Source organism: Ascaphus truei, chromosome 1 (genome assembly GCF_040206685.1).
Source record: "Ascaphus truei isolate aAscTru1 chromosome 1, aAscTru1.hap1, whole genome shotgun sequence".
Taxonomy (NCBI): domain Eukaryota; kingdom Metazoa; phylum Chordata; class Amphibia; order Anura; family Ascaphidae; genus Ascaphus; species Ascaphus truei.
The window spans coordinates 327,227,835-327,245,885 of NC_134483.1; the positions used below are offsets into that span (position 1 = coordinate 327,227,835).

The following is an 18,051-nucleotide window of genomic DNA, read 5'->3' on the forward strand; positions in this document are numbered from 1 at the left end:
GCCTGCTAGCTAGGACTGCTGTTAGTCAGTTTTCTCCCAACGTGGAGCAGGATTTATTTGCTTAAAGGGACAGTGTACCCGCATGTTATGTTGCTGTGGAGAAATAAAGCCACTGAACGTTTTCATTTATCCTGAAACTACACGTGTGGACTGTTCCCTGACCTCGGCTACAGGCCGTCCTGCCACAGTCCTCCTGAGAGAATCTCCACACTCCTTCCCAGAGTGTTTCTTCCTCTGTTAGACTCTTTTGCTCTGATCAGCTGCACCCCTTATATAGCCCTCTGTGGCATGGGACAGGGGCTGCAGGCCAATCAGAGCACGGATTAAGTTAGTGCCACAAAAGCCAGAGCAGGGGTGTGCTGAGGCACTCAAGACCTCCTACTGGGTTGGAGCCTCAGAGTCTGGGCAGTACAATGCTCTTACTCCCAGATCTGATCAGCAGCATTTCACCTCCCCCCAGGAATCCTATAGATTTCTATAGAAAGCTTCAACTAAGTGGATTGCTTAGTCTTTCTCCATAGAGATGACAGTAACAATGGAATATCCAATTTGCATCCTTGCAGGGCTGACACACAAAGCACATTACAGAACAATGTTGATTCACTAAACTGTGGGATTGCATTTACAGGGAATAACGAATACAGGCTTTGAAATACAGACATAGTGCATTATACATTCCCTATTCTCCCACAGAGATTTAATACATTTGGCTGAAATAAGCCTCACATAGGTGGCCAAGTTACATAGATTTAGGGGTAGCTGGCTGGGCTGCATCCCAGTTTTGTGATGCCAGCTATCCCTACTGTCATACTCATCTCTTCTGGACCCTCACAGGTAACAAGCACCAATAATCCTGTAGCAATAGCAAGATCTCCCAGAGGGGGTGGGGGAGGGAGGGGGTAGCAGCGCTACACATGTATTTGTTATCATAAATCTATGCCCATGATATATTTGAAAACGAGAGGTAACTCTCAATGTATGACTTCCTGGTAAAACATTTTATAAATAAATATATAAATGTTTCTGATTTTGTGGGTGCAATCCATCAGTAAATAATGCTATGTACCAATTTATACACTTTTTTCAAGCAATTTATTAGTCATATAATTCAAATTCGTTTAGGGCATATTAATCTTTCCTGCAATAGAAACTTGAATCAAATTTGAAAAACCTTTCTTAGTTCTGATGCACACACTAAGAGAATTTAAATTAAACATTAGGCCACTGCTGACAGTTTTCTGCTCTCCAAACAGCGTATTTGGACTGTGTAGACAAATAATGTTAAGCAGTTTGTATGTGTATTTTCATTATTTATTTATTTATTTATTTTTATTATTATTATTATTGCAATGAAGATTTTGTACAAGCATCATAGCCCAAGATGAAAAAGGAAATATTTACCATGGAAGAAACTTGGATTACAGTTTTGGTGGACTATTAAGAAACTTGACCACTGATTTGGATTTTGTAAAGGATGGGCAGGTATAGTATGTCAACCAACATGTCCTGTTATTTACCGGGGAAAGTCTGAGAGACGCAGACCTATTGAAATAAATTGGAATGGAAATTGGCTTATGGCTTAGTAGCAGTAAATATGGCACAACACCCATTATTACAAGTTACATACTGTACCTATTCTTTACCGATGTCTCTATAACAGTCTTTTTCCTTAACCCTTTACGTGCTGAGGGTGTGTTAACCTGAGAGCTGAAGACATTTTGAAGTCTGGTGCTAATGAAGCCTCAATTACAATAATATTTCTGCTTAAAAGCTAAAACAATAATATATGCTTGATTTCGGTTGAACCCATAGGTTATAATTATCTCAATGGTTTAATTTATTTCACCACATACTGTATTACTTTCTTAAGTAGTGTTCTCTTTCCCCGTTACCTTCTCCTGCTCCTCATCTCCTCAGGCTACGTCACGAAACGCGGCGTCATGTGATCTCACGTTGTCATGGCAACGTGACACCGTGTGACGTTGCGTCGTCATTTTGCCAGTGGCAAGGCGTCGCCATAAGGGGAAGATACAGGAAGAGAAGGTAATAGGCACTTTGAAAAGAAGGAGCAGGTACACAAAAAAGTCCTGCATTTAAGTCAAAATGGTAATAAAATACATTCTTAAAAAATAAATCAAGAAAGTGAAGTGCATATGAACCTGTATAAATCCTTCATTCTATGTCACACTTACTGTTTTACATGATCTATATTATCAATATGTTCCCCAAACTTTTAGATACCAGAATATCTCAGATTTGTAAAGGATTTCTCAGCAGTATAGAAGCACTGGAAACTGGGACACACACATCCATCTGGAACAATAATTACATTCTTTGTTGAATTTATGCCTTAATTTGGCATGGCATCAATAATACAAATGTAATAACATATATTTTAGTAATGCAATTGTTGTGTAAAACTAGGATTAACTAGACTCTTATTGCAGTGGCGTACACCTATCTCCGTAAGACCTTCACACAGGCTCCACATCAGCGGCTGCCATATTAAATGCCCATACATTACAAATGTCACTAAGTCAAAGGGCCCAGCAACCATAAAAATGTGATTTGGAATAAAATACACATTAAAAAAATCCATAAACAGGGAAATAATTAGAGGTTGAAAAAATAACACCATATTGTACAATATTGTAAAGAAATCCAAATATTAATAATAAATAAACATGTAGAGGGAACAACTCCTTTGATCTATCACTAAAAAATGTTCCTGTTGCTAGTGTAAGTGGGATATTGCCAGTATACAGTAGTCTCACCATGGTTGGGTTTATCAGCATACTCTGAAGGTATAGTACATACCAGTATTGGAAGAAAGTGACAGGTTTTATTTGCGGTTTAAAATTCCTCATATCACCGAAACATTACAAGCACATGCAGTGCACTCATTTCCTTAATGTACATTGTTGTACTCGTTAAAATGTATTATGCACAGGGAGCACATCTTAAAATGTGCCATGCTTGTATGTTTAATTGTTGTCATGTCCCTTCCCGTTTCAGATCGCATATACAGGTACCACTTTCCTGGGTTATGTAGGGCTTTGGACTGGACAAAGCCCATACAAATTTACTGTCTCTGGTGACCAAAGAGGTACATTTTTAATTCTGTGTCTTGATTGCTACCATATATGGAATTTACAGATTTCACATTCACGGTTATAAATATAATTTACAGGAATAGCTGCCTTTCTAACTCAGAAAAAATCTATTATAATATTTAAATTTTTAACATTCATACACATACCCCTCCTCTCCCTGACACTCTCTCTCCCCTCCTCTCCCTGACACTCTCCCCTCCTCTACCTGACACTCTCTCTCCCCTCCTCTCCCTGACCCTCACTCTCTCTCCCCTCCTCTCCCTGACACTCTCTCCTCTCCCTGACACTCTCTCTCCCCCTGACACGCTCCCCCCCCTCTCCCTGATACTCTCTCTCTACCCTCCTCTCCCTTACACTCTCTCTCCCTCCTCTCCCTGACACTCTCCCCCCTCCCCCTCCCCATGACACCGCCTAATGGTTAAACCGGCCCTGCATATACATACACTGTATATGATGCATGCACTCACATTCAAAAAAGGAAAAGAAAATAGAATTACCACAGTATTCTTAAGTATTCAGAATTAGGCGTAACACTAATTATAATACAGTACTCAGGGATTATTTTATTTTGGATTAAAGTTCTCAGAATGAGATACAAAACAGCAGATTAAGAACCACATATTGGGGGATTTTTTAAAGATCTGCACAAAAAAAAACGTAACATATTTTCAAGTGAAGTTTTTCAGCAGCTCTTAACATTAATTCCCAGCACAGTAAGTCTATACATTTTGAAAATCTATCAGTTGTGAAAATCTGAAAATGACATCAAATGAATAAAACATTCCATGGAAATTCAGCAGAAGCACAAATGGGTGGTTTTGCGTATCTCTAATTCCCTGAAATAACAACACTCTGCCTTTTGTATTCAGCATTGTTCTGATCTGTGGGGTACATCCCTTACTTTGTAGGGAATGGTAAATGGTGGGAGAACGCAATCTCTGCTTTCTTGAAGAGAAGTTCACCTGTCAGCTGGCTGATGAGGGATGTGAGTATATGAAGATATAGTGAACATGCAGTTGTGAAATATTGTTTCAGCTTCATTTAAAAAAAAAATGCATATTAGTATGTTTTCTAGATTAGTTGTAGGTTGTAATACTTTTAGGCAAGAATAATTAGTTGCGAATGTATTTTAGTACCCATGTCCGTCATCTTTGGATACACGGTATATGCTTTCTTTCTATACTGTACACTTATTATTTTGTCTTTGATGAACTCCATGTTGAAACTCTTAAAATGTAACACCAACAATTAATCAATATTTGTACAGGACAAATATGGTTACTAGAAAAGGACCAGAAATATGGAAGCTTTAAATCTCTAAATTATATATTTTGCGAATAATAAAAAGAACATGTTGAAGGCAGTGATAAGTATTAAAACTAATACAACTGAATATTATAGGGCATTAAAGTTTAACAATATTAAACTATAGCAATAAGTGTCAGAAACTGTTCTGATTTATTCATAAGTAAAAAGGAGTGAAAAACTGTCAATGAAAAAAAACTTATAGGAAACAAAATATCTAAATATTATACTACAAAGTAAAACTCAATTGATCCAATTGTGATGTAACAATGAATAAAATGATCCATGCTCTGTTTTTCAAACTTCCCTAAAGTTTGTCAGCTTAGTAATGCAGCGTTAGAAAGTTCTTTGGTTGTATAGCAGGATACTCAGAGAAAAAGCAAGAATACCAATATGGTACTAAAATGGTATCAATGGCGCTAAACACAAATGAAAATTAAAAAATAAATAAATATACAACCAGATGGGATTGAAGGATGATCTCAGCCAGCGTTGATCAGACATGAAATAGAAAAAAGAAATACATAGTGTGATACTGTTGGGTCATGTCTGATCAACGCTGGCTGAGATCCTCCTTCAATCCCATCTGGTTGTATATTTATTTATTTTTTAATTTTCATTTGTGTTTAGCGCCATTGATACCATTTTAGTACCATTACTCTTGTCTGACCAGGGGTCAGAGGTGTATCTAGGCTGCTACACTTTGTTAATGTTCGGTATATATTAATTTTCAGGATATATACATTGTTTATATTGTTGTTAGCGCTACCTATTGTTTTTTATTTTTTAAAGAATACCAATATAGTGTAGTATGGTCAGTAGCAAAGGACAATTGAAAAAGTTAAAATTGCACACAAAAAAAAAATGCTTGTGGAAAGTATATCAGCAATTATTAGGTTTGTCTTTCATGTCATCTGAACCACTCTCATAATATATTAAGTGTATATCAGCTCTGAAGAGTTCACAAATGCCAAATATTAACAAATTAAAGTCCATGAAAATATAACATCCAGGAAATATTAAATAAACTATATAGGGTAGATGGAGCGGGATAAATGCCTGGAGTCTCAGCTTCTTCAAGAAGGAATAACCAATTAAAAAGGAAATCTATAAAATAAAAAACCAAAGCGCATGCCCCACAGTATAATTAAATGTTATGGTTGGAGATAAAGGTTAAAATGCCACTCCTCCCCCATACTCACGAAGCCTTTGTGTGCCTGCACTTTGGTTCATCCATGCAGGCTAATCCGTGGACTTTCGCTGCTGGTACTGCCAGTATTCCTGTGGTGCATCCAGTGTCCTGCCACTGTTGATGTCATCTTGGCTGTCTTTGGACAGTGAACTTTACTGGTGAGATACTGTACACCAACATCCTCCCCAGCTGGATCTTGGGATGCAGCTCTGAGTATACCTACTCACTTCTAAGTGATATCAGATTGTTTTAACTGCGATTAACCTACCTACACTTGTGGAGAGAGAGAGAGAACACAAACAGGTGCACACCTAGTGTATTACCGTAGAAAATATGTATTTATGGGGCATAAACTTAGACAAATGCCCACTCACAAAAATAGCAATAGTTAGAGTGTGTATGAGAAATATCTCAATCGCCAACCACGCGGTCCTCTCGGTACACCTCGAGATCCCAGCGTTCTCCGACATCGCTTCACCACGCTTTGCGGAAGCGGAACTTGCTCCTCTCGGCACCCGGATGAATAGTCCCCCTGGATACTAAACAGTCCAAAGTTTCTGCTAGCAAATGTAGAACTGTCAACACTGGATCGTTGGGAGCCTCGGAAGCTCATACACAGCCTCTATGTCGTCTGCTATGCTTGTGTAAGCCACACAATTAAACCATGCCCTACGAGTTTCGTCATAACAATAACTTCATCAGAGGATCCCCCCTGGTTCGAGCACAGGGTTTGTTGGCTGAGCAGCCGCGGGCCGAATGGCGAACTCTTTCGGGCCGCGTGTTTGACAGCCCTGGTCTTTTGTTATCCTTTGGAATAGCGTCAACGATAATTATTTCTTCTTGCGATATTTCTGTCCCACTGCCAAAAAAACCACACCTGATTTGTAGTTTTAGTAGCCTAGTGATAACACAGTGCCGCATATATAGCTATGGACTACAGAACATTTAATAGCTCATATATTCATATGGGGCATCTTTTGTAGCAAAGTAGATGATTGATACACTGACCCCAATATTTTTGGGCTGAAGAAATAAAGAATGAAAGCAGTAAGTTGATAACTGTTGGTCAATAAGTGAAGGTTTTGGAGCACAACAATCCAGGTTGAGATGTAGAAAGTGAGAAGTCATACAGGTTGCAGCGGTAGACCGATATAAAGTGATTTTAGACTATGCAAAAGGGGCAAGTAAATGAAAAGAAAGATTTGTGTGTGGCCGGCACAGTCATGATAGCTGAACAAAATGAGGTGATCCGAGATCAAGTGCAAAGACAACAATGTAAATGACAGAGCAGAGACATCAGTAGAACGTCAGCAGACAAGGGAATATGATGTTAGGCGTTTCTGTATACTTAAATAGAGTATGACTGTATGCATGGAGAAAGCCAAGCAAACATGAACTAGAAACTTCCAATAGATCTAAGAAGACACTTCTAATTATTTCTGTCTTTCAACCAGGCACTGAATGATGCCAAGGATTTTCAGTCTGCCACTCTCCAGCTATCCAGGACGCCGATCATTGCTGAAGTGTACTACATCATGGCCGGCACAATGCCAAGAGAGGGGGTAATTATAAGCAGGGACAGGAGTGGACCTGCCGATATCTGGCCTCTGGATCCCATACATGGAGAGTAAGTTGATAGCTAATCAACTATTATTTGTTATGTTGGCACAAAGTTTTAGTAGCCACATTTTTCCTGGAGAAGCAGATTCAATGTACAGTAGGTTGTGATACCTTTAAGCAGACCAACATTAAAGTTATTTATAGATTACATTATAATAACAACAGAACAGATCCCAAGAACAAACAGATACTATGTTACCAGTCCCAAGAGTCCATGAAATAGTTCTTCACCAAATCAAGAAAAAACAGTGCCTGGTGTGTCCTTTTAGAGATGATTCTCCTAGAACATAAAAAAAAGAGAACAGACTGTTGCGCAATAATCACTTTCAGTAGAAAAAAACCTCAGGGCGGTTTTTAAATTGCCTAGTTACAGCATGCACAAGGGTCAGATGCAGTGTATATAAGCTGTGCTTTAACCTCCGGTCGTCTGGCTGTATCCATGAATCCCACGTAGTTCACAGCACGATTCTCAATGGAGTCCCTCACACCAGTCACCAGCAAAAGTTACCCCAAAATAATGAGATAAACGTAGTGTGGTACGGTGGGGACAACTTTAATAAAACAGCGCAAGATCAATTTACCACTTCCAATGTGCCAATATTGTTATTTCCCCTCATACAGAGGTAAAAGGAACGGTTCACGGTGTAGTGTGCAAATTCGGTTATACCTTGACGTTGGTATGCAGGCTTATGACGCTTTGGCCAAAGGGTTTAACTAAATAACCAAGAAAATATTATTATTGAAGTATTTAACTTTATACATATTACTATATATATTTTGTCAATTGGATGTAGCTTTGGGCTCCCCTGTCTTTTGCAGTCTGCGTTTTGATTTAGTTTTGAAGGTTGACAACCTTTATGGTGGCTTTTCCTTCTCATTTACTCTGGTGTGGGACTTCTGCTATCCGTCACGCTCATCATAAGGTCTTCACCACTCCACCCTCTTTCCTTCTCTTCTTTTGAGGTGCACACTGTCTACCTCTTCTCTCTTCACTTTCTCTGTGGTTGTCCTCACCCGCTTACCTTTTTTTTTTTTACCTAATTATACTTTTCTCTCAGACATTCATTCCCTGCTAAAGCTCCTTTGACATTTTCATGCTTACAACTTGGCAATTTTCTCTTCTCTTTACCTCTTTGCTCCCCCTAAACTTTCTTTCGTTCTTGCTCCTTGCTCCTCTCATCCCCAACCTTGGCCTAAGTCCTAAATATGCTTTCTCTGTTTGTGTGCTCATGCCACTTAATGTGTGTGGGGTAAATTACACACCCATACAAATGCTATGCTGGAAGCTGGTTCGGACTTCTGATGGGGCCCAGGATAGTTGTCCCTGTGCTCCCCCCCACCCCCCCTTGGTGGTGGCCCTGCCTCATGCCAAAGTATGAGGGTCACTATTCTCTTTTTATACACCTGGTCATCTCTGCAGCTTTCAACACTGTTGGTCAGTCTCTGCTCTTCCTTATACTTCATTCACGTCAAGGTCCTTTTCTAATTTTCCTCCTACATTAACAACCACTCCTTCAGCATCTCTAGCTAGTTCTTCTTAAAACTTAATTCCACTGTCTGTTGGCATCCCCCAATAATTATTGGACATTCTTCTTTCCTCTATCTTTAAACTCTCTATGGGTGATGTTGTTCACTCATTTGGCTTTAAGTATCACCTCTATGCAGATGATATTGAAATGTATTTCTTTGTAGCAGACTGATCCCCGGTGTTCCAGTCATAAGTCACTAGCTGTATCATAGCATATATTCCAGGATGTCATACTGGCTCCAGAAACGAATTTTCTCCTAGAAAGAAATGATAATTTTTCAACTCAGACAGATCATATTACGTCCTTTGAAACTACAATGGATGGCACAACTTTGGTTTACCCTATCACACAAGCTCACTTCCTTGGTGTCACATTAGATTCCTCACTATCCTCTTCTGAAATTCACACTTGCAAAATCCTGACATCTAATTTTACATGCACAAGGAGTCCCTGCCCTGTTGAGTTTATGATCTGATCTAAAAGATCTAAAAGATGGTCAGTTTCCCTTCCCAGATTTATTTAACTTGAGCAATGGGGAACTATCCACTGCTTGCAATACTAGTGACATGGGTTTTTTTTTTTTCCATCTGTATTTCATATTTTTTGTGTCCATACATTTGAGAAAAGTAATGCATTGGTTTACTTCCTGACCAATATTGTATTAGTTTGATTTTAACAGAATACGGTGCATCATTTCACACAAGTTTATCTTTTGTTGTGTGCATGCAGATGGTTCCACGTGGAAACAAACTATGACCACTGGACTACCCCACCTCCACATGATGACCGTAGGTATGTAGAAATGGAACGGTAAAATTGGCATGCAAGACATAAATGCCAAATGCAGTTATACTCCCTACGTCTCTATACACTCACTAAATCTGTCTCGCCCCCCCCGCTCCACCCCCCATTTTTAACTTATCTCCATGTCTTTACTCCTGTATTGCATTGACAACACTCCAGACCCTATTGAAGGTTACGTGTCAAGACAAAATGTGTGCAATTATGGGGCAAAACAAACTGCACCAAAAAATATGGTAGAAAAAGAAGAGGGGAGTGTTGGCAAAAGGATAAATGACACAGGAATAAATAATACTGTGTGTACTATGTAAAAAAAGATGCAATAAGCCAATGTATATGTCAGCTCTCACAGAACATGATGATGTCCTCAATCACAGGTGTGAACTCCCAGTGTGACGCCTCTTGGAACACAGTGTATTACTCACATGTACATAAGAGAAATTATGGCAGGTTAGTGCAGGTTGTAAAACAGTATATTGGCAATTTAGACAGGAGCCTAAAGCGCACTCACATTTACAACCTCACAAATGTGCATTGTACGAAAGCGGGCTCCAGTCAAGGTGTGGGTGAAGTCTCACTGTCACTCTGGTCTGGATATCTCATCCCTCACTTGCAGCACCTGTGAAACTGTGGAATTGAGCACATCCATTCTGTCGCTGCTCTTTCCAGCCTAAATAGGATAGAAGCTGTCCAGTATCCTGGTAGCCCTATATATCGCATTCATTGCAACTCCCTGATTTCTGTCACAATAGATATATCTTTTTTTACAAGATCTTGTTTGGTCAGCAACCAGGGATTGCACCTTCAAAGCTTTATTCCAATCCCATTCTCTTTCTGTCTTGTTTTGTGGGGCTTTCAGACTTTTCTATGAACTAAAAAATAGGTCTAAAAAAGGTAAAAGGATTTCTTTATTTTTTCTCACAGGACTCCCGCTAACAAGGCGATGAATGCAACTGGACAGGCAAACATCAACTTAGACACTTTATATAAGGTTGGGTTATCTGTCAGTTTTCATTACAGTGTACAGTACAGTGGATCCCTTAAACACACAGCCCTTTATACTAAACTAAAATAGCAGCGGCTTCTATTATATAACTTCTAAAAAGAAATGATAGCAATAAGATCTAAATACAGGATATATATATTTATATATTTATATATAAAACAAAACAAAAAGAAGCACCATTTCCGTATATGAAATATTAAATAGATTTTAATGTTTAAGATAACCAGAGTAGTCCCAAAGACTAATGCTAGACTGGTGTGATTAAAAGCAATCAATATGCAATAAAATAAATCAGCAGCAAAACAAGTGACATACATGAATATATAAAACAGATTGAGCAAGGAGGCCAAAATAGAGGGGAGGATAAGCACTAATGAAGATATTGGTTAAGTGCTTATCCTCCCCCTCTATTTTGGCCTCCTTACTCAATCTGTTTTATATATTCATGTATGTCACTTGCTTTTGCTGCTGATTTATTTTATTGCATATTGATTGCTTTTAATCACACCAGTCTAGCATTAGTCTTTGGGACTACTCTGGTTATCTTAAACATTAAAATCTATTTAATATTTCATATACGGAACTGGTGCTTCTTTTTGTTTTGTTTTTTGTTTATAATATTGGTCAGGCATGACCAATTAGAATCCTGCCTAGTCCGTATAGACTGTTCCTATGCTAACATCAGTATTTCATCTATCAATCATTCCAATTTTCTATTACAACATTTATAGTACATTCACTCATTTAATTTTAAATATATATTAACAAACACGATATATTTCACTGCACATTATATCATCCAATTTTCACTTACTAGCGCTACTATTTGTTTTTGTGTGTGTGTATATATATATATATATATACACACACACACAAACACAGCTGAACCCCGTTATAACGTGGTGCTCAGGGTCCACATAATGAGACCGCGTTATAACCGGGATCGCAAAATGGCCGCTGCACTAGGACTTACCTGGCATCTGCAGCTCTCTCCTCTCTGCAGCTCTCTCCTCTCTCCCTGCTTCATCAGGCTATGTCCACGTGCGCGGGCGCACATCTTCAAGGTTTTTTTTTATAACATATATATAATTTGTGAAATGTCCTTGTGATCATATCTAACCAATGAGTGAAATCAACGTAACCCTTTTTCTTATCTAAATTGGAATAGTGAAGGACTCCCACTGAGTTGAACTGCACTGCATGCTAAAGCAAGGAGGGGGAGGGAGAGATGCACGCTTCATAGGAAGAGTATATAGCAATACATTACCCAAAGAACCACAGTCCAGTGTAATGAGAAACCGCACATTGCAGGATTAAGACAAAAAATTGTATTTAAGTAAGACAGACACAGTCGGTCATTTCCACTGTATTTCTCTTGCTTAAATAAAAGATGTTGGCATTTAATCCTGTAATGTGTGGTTTCTCATTACCCTGGACTGCAAGTCTTTGGGTCATGTATATATGTACGTGTAGAATGCAGATTGTTTTATCTAATCAGGATCCTTGTTTATCTGATATTCGCTTATGTGTCCTTGGCTGTTGCTGTGATTACACAAGAGAAAAGAATGTCTTTGAAATGAATGGTTATTGTTTAACCCTACGGTTGCCATAATAATGCTCCACGAAAAGCACTAAGGGGCCATTATGACATTTATGGAACGTAATGTAATTATTGCTCGTCTTCTTCATCCCTCCACTACTGTTTGTGTCACTGAGGACATGACGTGACCACGTGTTTGATATCCCAAGCCAACATGTTGTCGTGATCCTGAAAGATTGGTGACCCCAGGGTTAATTGTCCTGTGCATGGAATTTCTCATACCATTCATAGTTTTATCAGCAGCATTAAGCAGTTTCTGCTACACATTAAATCTACCTTCTCCCTTTCTACTGACACCAACAAATTGAAAGGGACAGTTGATCACAGGATGAGGGAGGTACAGTATAAGCAGTGGCATTTTTAATATGTTTAATGCAGCTGATTTACCGCTGTAGAACAAATGGATATTATTAAATAACTTCTCATATATTAATTTTTATGGTAAACAAATTATTTGGAGACTTTTTGAACAACATTTTTATTCTCAAACCTACATTTACGGAATGTATGCTTATAGAAGAAAGCATTTGAAATATAAAATATAATACACATCTTGTGAAAATATTGTCCATAAAGCTTTACTCCTTTATTAAATCAGACACACTAATTATACTTTGTGACAGCATGTCAGTATCTGGCCATTATATATAGCAGTGCACTTTAGTACAGTTTCACAATGAAGAGAATATTGGGTCTGTGTAGCAATTTTTACCATACAATAACAAGTCCATCGTTTAGGGCTCTTCAACTAGTTTTCCAAAGGGGACGGATCAGAAAAGATTTAGAAGCAGCTTATTATCCTTTAATTTGATACATGAAAAAATATTATATTTGAACAATTTACAAGCGTGTATAACATCTGTACCATATGCATTTACATCAGCTTAAAGTATAAGTAAGCTTTGAGTGTGCAGAAGTGCACTTAGCTGCTTAACTAACTGGTATGAAATGAACAGGGACAGAAGTCCAAGGGCCACTTCAAGGTTCTTCATGGGCTGGATTTGGCCCATGGGCAGCGAGTGAAAGAGTCTTGGTTTAGTTGTAAGTGTGGCTGAATGTAACACTATATCTGTTAATATATATTTTCTAATTAATTACAGGTATTGTCAGTAAACCCTGTGTTAAATCCGTAAGTATTGCGTTTTTCAAGATAGCAGAAGATAACTGTGCATGTCATATAATAAACCTGATCCTGTGCTAGGGGCCAAGGTAATGTCTTGATCATATACATATACTAGCTAAAAGAAAAGGAGCCAAAATTAAGATTATAATTAGTGTTCAGTATTTTTTAAAGGGCTCAAAAAATTTAATTCGCCTGCACCTATAAATCTTAGGGCACTGGTGGGCAACAGGGGACCCGTGGGCTGCCTGCAGCCTGCAGGGGCCTCCCCTGTGGCCCCCAATCGCTACTTCTCTCTGATTGCACCAGATAGGCGCCCAGCCACAGCTCCAAAACGGACGTTCGCAACGTCGAAAGTCAGGGGCCCAACTTCCTGTATCGGCCTCCTGGGTTTTCCCCCCTCCAGTACTGGGTAGGGCCCGGAGTCCTGGATGGACCACAGATACGACCCGGAAATGAGAGAAAGAGTGAAGGGGGGTAAAGGAGGGGAGAGGAGGTAGAGTGAGGTGCTGTGTGGGGAAGAGTGAGAAAGTGGGGTGGGGGAGAGAGAGATCTCCACAGAGATGGGAAAGATATCCCCACAGAGAGGCAGGGCCAGCGTGATGGTGCCACCATCAGTGCCACTGCACCAAGCTCCATGGTTACAGAGGCCCCGCGTTCTTCCCCACAACAATTGAACTGATTGCGGGAGAGAGCACGGAGCCTCGGTAACTCTTATTTTCTTCTTTGCCATCTCTTCCTGCAGGGTCCCTCATGGTGCTACGACATCCACTGGTGTCGTGTCGACATGACAACAGGATGTTACGTGATGTTGTGGTGCTATGTTGCCATGACAGTGCTGCATTGTATCACGGGACATTCCATTGTCATGGCAATGCCATTTGACGTCGCAGCGCCATGATGGATCCTGCAGGAAGAGATGGCAAAAGAGAAGGTAAGAGATCCCGCACCACATGCCCTGCATTGGCCCCCCCGCCCCATATTCAGAGAGAGGGGGAGATCAGCACAGAAAGGGGGAGAGATCAGCACAGAGAGAGAGGGAGAAAGATTTTTATTGGGATGGGTTATAAGGGGCAATAGATTATGCAGCACTTACAAGGTCTGAGCCCTTGATGATCATCATGTTGCCCACCACTGCCTTAGGGACTACAGTACATGTAGCTCTGAAAAGATCATGGCTACCAAAAAAATATATTGGAAGCAAAGCAGTCTATCACCAGTTTACTTCCCAAAGCTTCTGACAGTTCTTTTGCAGCAATAGTCTTATCAGCACCACCCTTCATCTCAAGTTATTATTTATTTATTTTTTAGCATTCTGAGAGGCAACAAGCAGATTTATTGGGTATTAATCAGTGCATTTTTAAACTGAGATTTTTTTAATGGGAAAAAGTTGAAGGGATCCCAAACTTGTATACACACGGGCAAATGCAGACATACATTGTACATTTAAAGCAGTAATTCCACACACACACACACACAAAATATATATATATATATATATATTTTCAATTTTGAACTTTTTGGGAAGTCGGGTTTTTTGGAGTTGTACCACACTATTTTTAGCTCCTGGGATACCGTGCTTCTGATATACTTACCGGTTTAGTTGCCAGTGTTTTCCTCCCTTTTTTGGAATCTCAAAATGGCCACCAAAGCTCCTGTAGGCCAATGGGAAGCTGCATCGTCATTTGGGAGGATGATGTCGTGACTTCCTATTGGACAGCCATTTAAATGTTCATGGGGATACACCATTTACCAAACCAGTAATTATCTTGGGAACTGGGTGTCCCAAGAGCTTAAGATCAAGTGGCTCAGCTCCCGAGGACCACCCAATCTGAATTCTGTAATTAAAAACAATAAATTAAACAGGATTGCTGTTCAGTATTCTCACCCAATTAATTTATCATGATTCTACAGCCCTAAATTGCCTGCAAAAAAATATGTTGGCACTAAAATAACCTAGTTTTTTTATTTTTTCAAAAGCTACAGTACAACTAAAAGCTTTAATATTCTGTAAAACTTTGTTTATAGTTTTTAATAAACTTTTTTTTAAAGCAAATTGAAATCATAAACTTTTTTTTTTTTAAAGTAAATCAAGGATCTGCCATGTTGCCACTTTGGTGATGTAATTTATGGCACGGAAAGTTCCAGATCTCATAGACATCAATATACAGTAGTTTCACAGAATGTTCAACTCTCCATTGATAACAGGAAGGTACCATGTTTCGAAATAATCTAGCAGCATAGATACTTCTACCACTGGTGATACAACACTGCTAAAGAAACTCAAGTGAATACAGGATATAATATTAAAACTAGATTTTTTTCAAACACCCCCTTCCTGCTGTTACCAAATGATCCCTGTCACAACCAGGAAATTAGTTGTACTGTACATCAATTACAGTAGATGCAAAACACTAAAAATGGCAGGATGCAGAGGAAAATCATTACTTGTTATGATTAGATGAACAGTAGTTCTTATTTAATCATTCCTTGATCTTTTAAACACACTTCGTTTTTACATTACATCAAAACATTTTGATTGCAATTTGTCTGAATTGAGGGGTAGCCTACCCCAAGAAGATTTGTACACCTTCTATTCATTTTGAGAAGGGAAAAAATAGCAGGATCTTTGTGTTATTGACACTGCTCAATTAAATGTACAGACATTTTACTATGCAATTCACAATAGTGAGAAGATGTTTTCTTTTTTGTCTTTTCAGTACTACACTTTATACAACAGTAATGAGTGCTGCCTTTCCAGAAAAATACACAACTCGGGTCAGGAACGAAAATTAACAAAGTTTAAAAAGATGGTACGTGAGACATTTGGGATTGACAATAAATCTATTTTTTTCCCTAAGCATACACAGTAGTAAGAATTTGTATTTGATTATATAAGTCTACCAATACCATTAGCTTATACATTCAAAAGTTTCCTGTCTACTGAGAACAATTTATTGGTGATTTTCTTTGCATTTTTTTTTCAGGTGGCTAAGTCTGAGCTCAAGATGATTTGGGTTGAAGCACACACTTTTGAACTGTACACCATCTGCATTTCTTATGAAACCTGATTTAAAATGCTCAATTAATTTCTGGATTAATCAAATAATGGTTTAAAATGTATCTTACAAAAATCATAGTTATTATTTGATACGTAATTTTAAACAGAAGGTTGACACCTGAAAGCAATCATTTAAAGCAGCAACGGTCTGTGAACAATATGAACACAGAATAACAAAAAACTACCTGAACGTCTCTATTGGTGAGGATCAACCTGGTAATCAATGCCTTTATGTGTTCTATTGGGAATGTTGAAACCCCGACAGACGCCCGGGGACCTCGTACCCACCCAGACTTCAGCTTCCTGGAAAAACTATTTTTCCTGCGGTTAGATTGAACTGCCCTTTTAAGCAACTGAAAAATTGAGATACAATTTATATCACTGGTAAATTATTGAAATGTAATGTTTAATCTTCATCTGCATCTGGAATGAGGGAGTTCTTTATTTACACTAGATATGTCAGCAAGGCTTCGATGCACAGACGTGCCTAACCTGCATTTCCCAAAGGGTCATCCCCACTTTTTAAAAGGTTCTCTCCCATCCCATTATTTCCACCAACTTCATTGGCATATATTGTTGAGGTTTCCATTTGTGTTTCAATGCGCGTTATGATATAAAAAAAAAAGTCAGGTGACATCAATCTGCTTATAAGAGATGTGTCAAACTGTCAAATGCATTTGGGAAATGTTAAGTGTTTTGCCCGTGCAAGTTCAATTCCTTGTGAAACATTTTGCCAAGCTAATGTCACAAACATTCGATGAAATATCGCCAGACAGGGAACGAAACATGGTCCATGTGCCTTACTCATAGTCTCAGCATTAAGTGACTAGCGATTTTAGAGGATTTTACAAATTTGCATATTAAATAAAATTGCAATGCATATTGACTGAATGCTTGGAGTATCGCCAACAAACCTTGACTAAAGCTGTGACATTTTTTGCGACTAAAAAGGGTCAATCTTGCATTATTCGTGAACTCGTGACTAATTCTCACATCTGTGGTGCTTATACATTTGGTACATTAAACTGCCCTGAATGTAGCACTCTAGGCTTTAATAGTTAGGTTTTGTCGCCCCCTACTATGAACTAAGCATGTGTGATAGGTTTTCCGATATTTGTCAATGTAAACTATGCTGTGTTGTTTTTTAACCTACATTTTGCAATATGCAGCTGAATGTGTAATGATTTCTGCTTAGTCAAATTGATGCAAATCCTCAGGCTTCCAATTCAATATGTTCTATGAGTGACAACTAAATTGCGTGTGATTCAGCGCCATGTTATACATGAAGATCTGAATACAGTTTTGTTACATCATGTGCCAAATGTTTGTATTTTTCTGCCAGATTAATAAAAAAATCAATATTTTCTTAACTCACACTGGCGTTTGCTTAAAGTATGTTTGTATTACATTTGCAGATTAAGAAAAATAGTCTTTTAGCTGCAAAACTGGTGCAAGTAGTGTTGTAAAAAGCAGCACCGGATTTATCACAGACAAATCTCTTCTCTGATAAATCTGGTGCTGTTTTTGGTAGCAATCTGATATTGTTTTTATATTGCACCAGGTTTACAAAGATAAACTTTAATTTAAAAAAAAAATTGTAATCATGCTTGCGATACCCAAAAACACACATTAAAAGAAAAACTCGGTGATGGGTCTTCTTAGAATGAAGAATTTTAGGAAATGGAACTAAAATAGCTCCTCTCG

The 18,051-nt window shown here is 38.6% G+C and overlaps 1 protein-coding gene across 1 annotated transcript in view; it reads left to right on the top strand.

Moving 5' to 3' along the window:
* Nucleotides 1-17,721, top strand: part of LOC142498265 (N-acylethanolamine-hydrolyzing acid amidase-like) — a 62,513-nt gene extending 44,792 nt beyond the window's left edge. Inside the window, exons 3-11 of the mRNA XM_075606704.1 lie at nucleotides 1,356-1,482; nucleotides 3,016-3,106; nucleotides 4,022-4,098; nucleotides 7,065-7,237; nucleotides 9,489-9,551; nucleotides 10,485-10,551; nucleotides 13,267-13,295; nucleotides 16,007-16,099; nucleotides 16,274-17,721. Of these exons, the coding sequence (XP_075462819.1) occupies nucleotides 1,356-1,482; nucleotides 3,016-3,106; nucleotides 4,022-4,098; nucleotides 7,065-7,237; nucleotides 9,489-9,551; nucleotides 10,485-10,551; nucleotides 13,267-13,295; nucleotides 16,007-16,082 (703 nt within the window). The 3' untranslated portion in view covers nucleotides 16,083-16,099; nucleotides 16,274-17,721. The remainder of the gene's footprint in view (nucleotides 1-1,355; nucleotides 1,483-3,015; nucleotides 3,107-4,021; nucleotides 4,099-7,064; nucleotides 7,238-9,488; nucleotides 9,552-10,484; nucleotides 10,552-13,266; nucleotides 13,296-16,006; nucleotides 16,100-16,273) is intronic.
* Nucleotides 17,722-18,051: the final 330 nt, after the last annotated feature.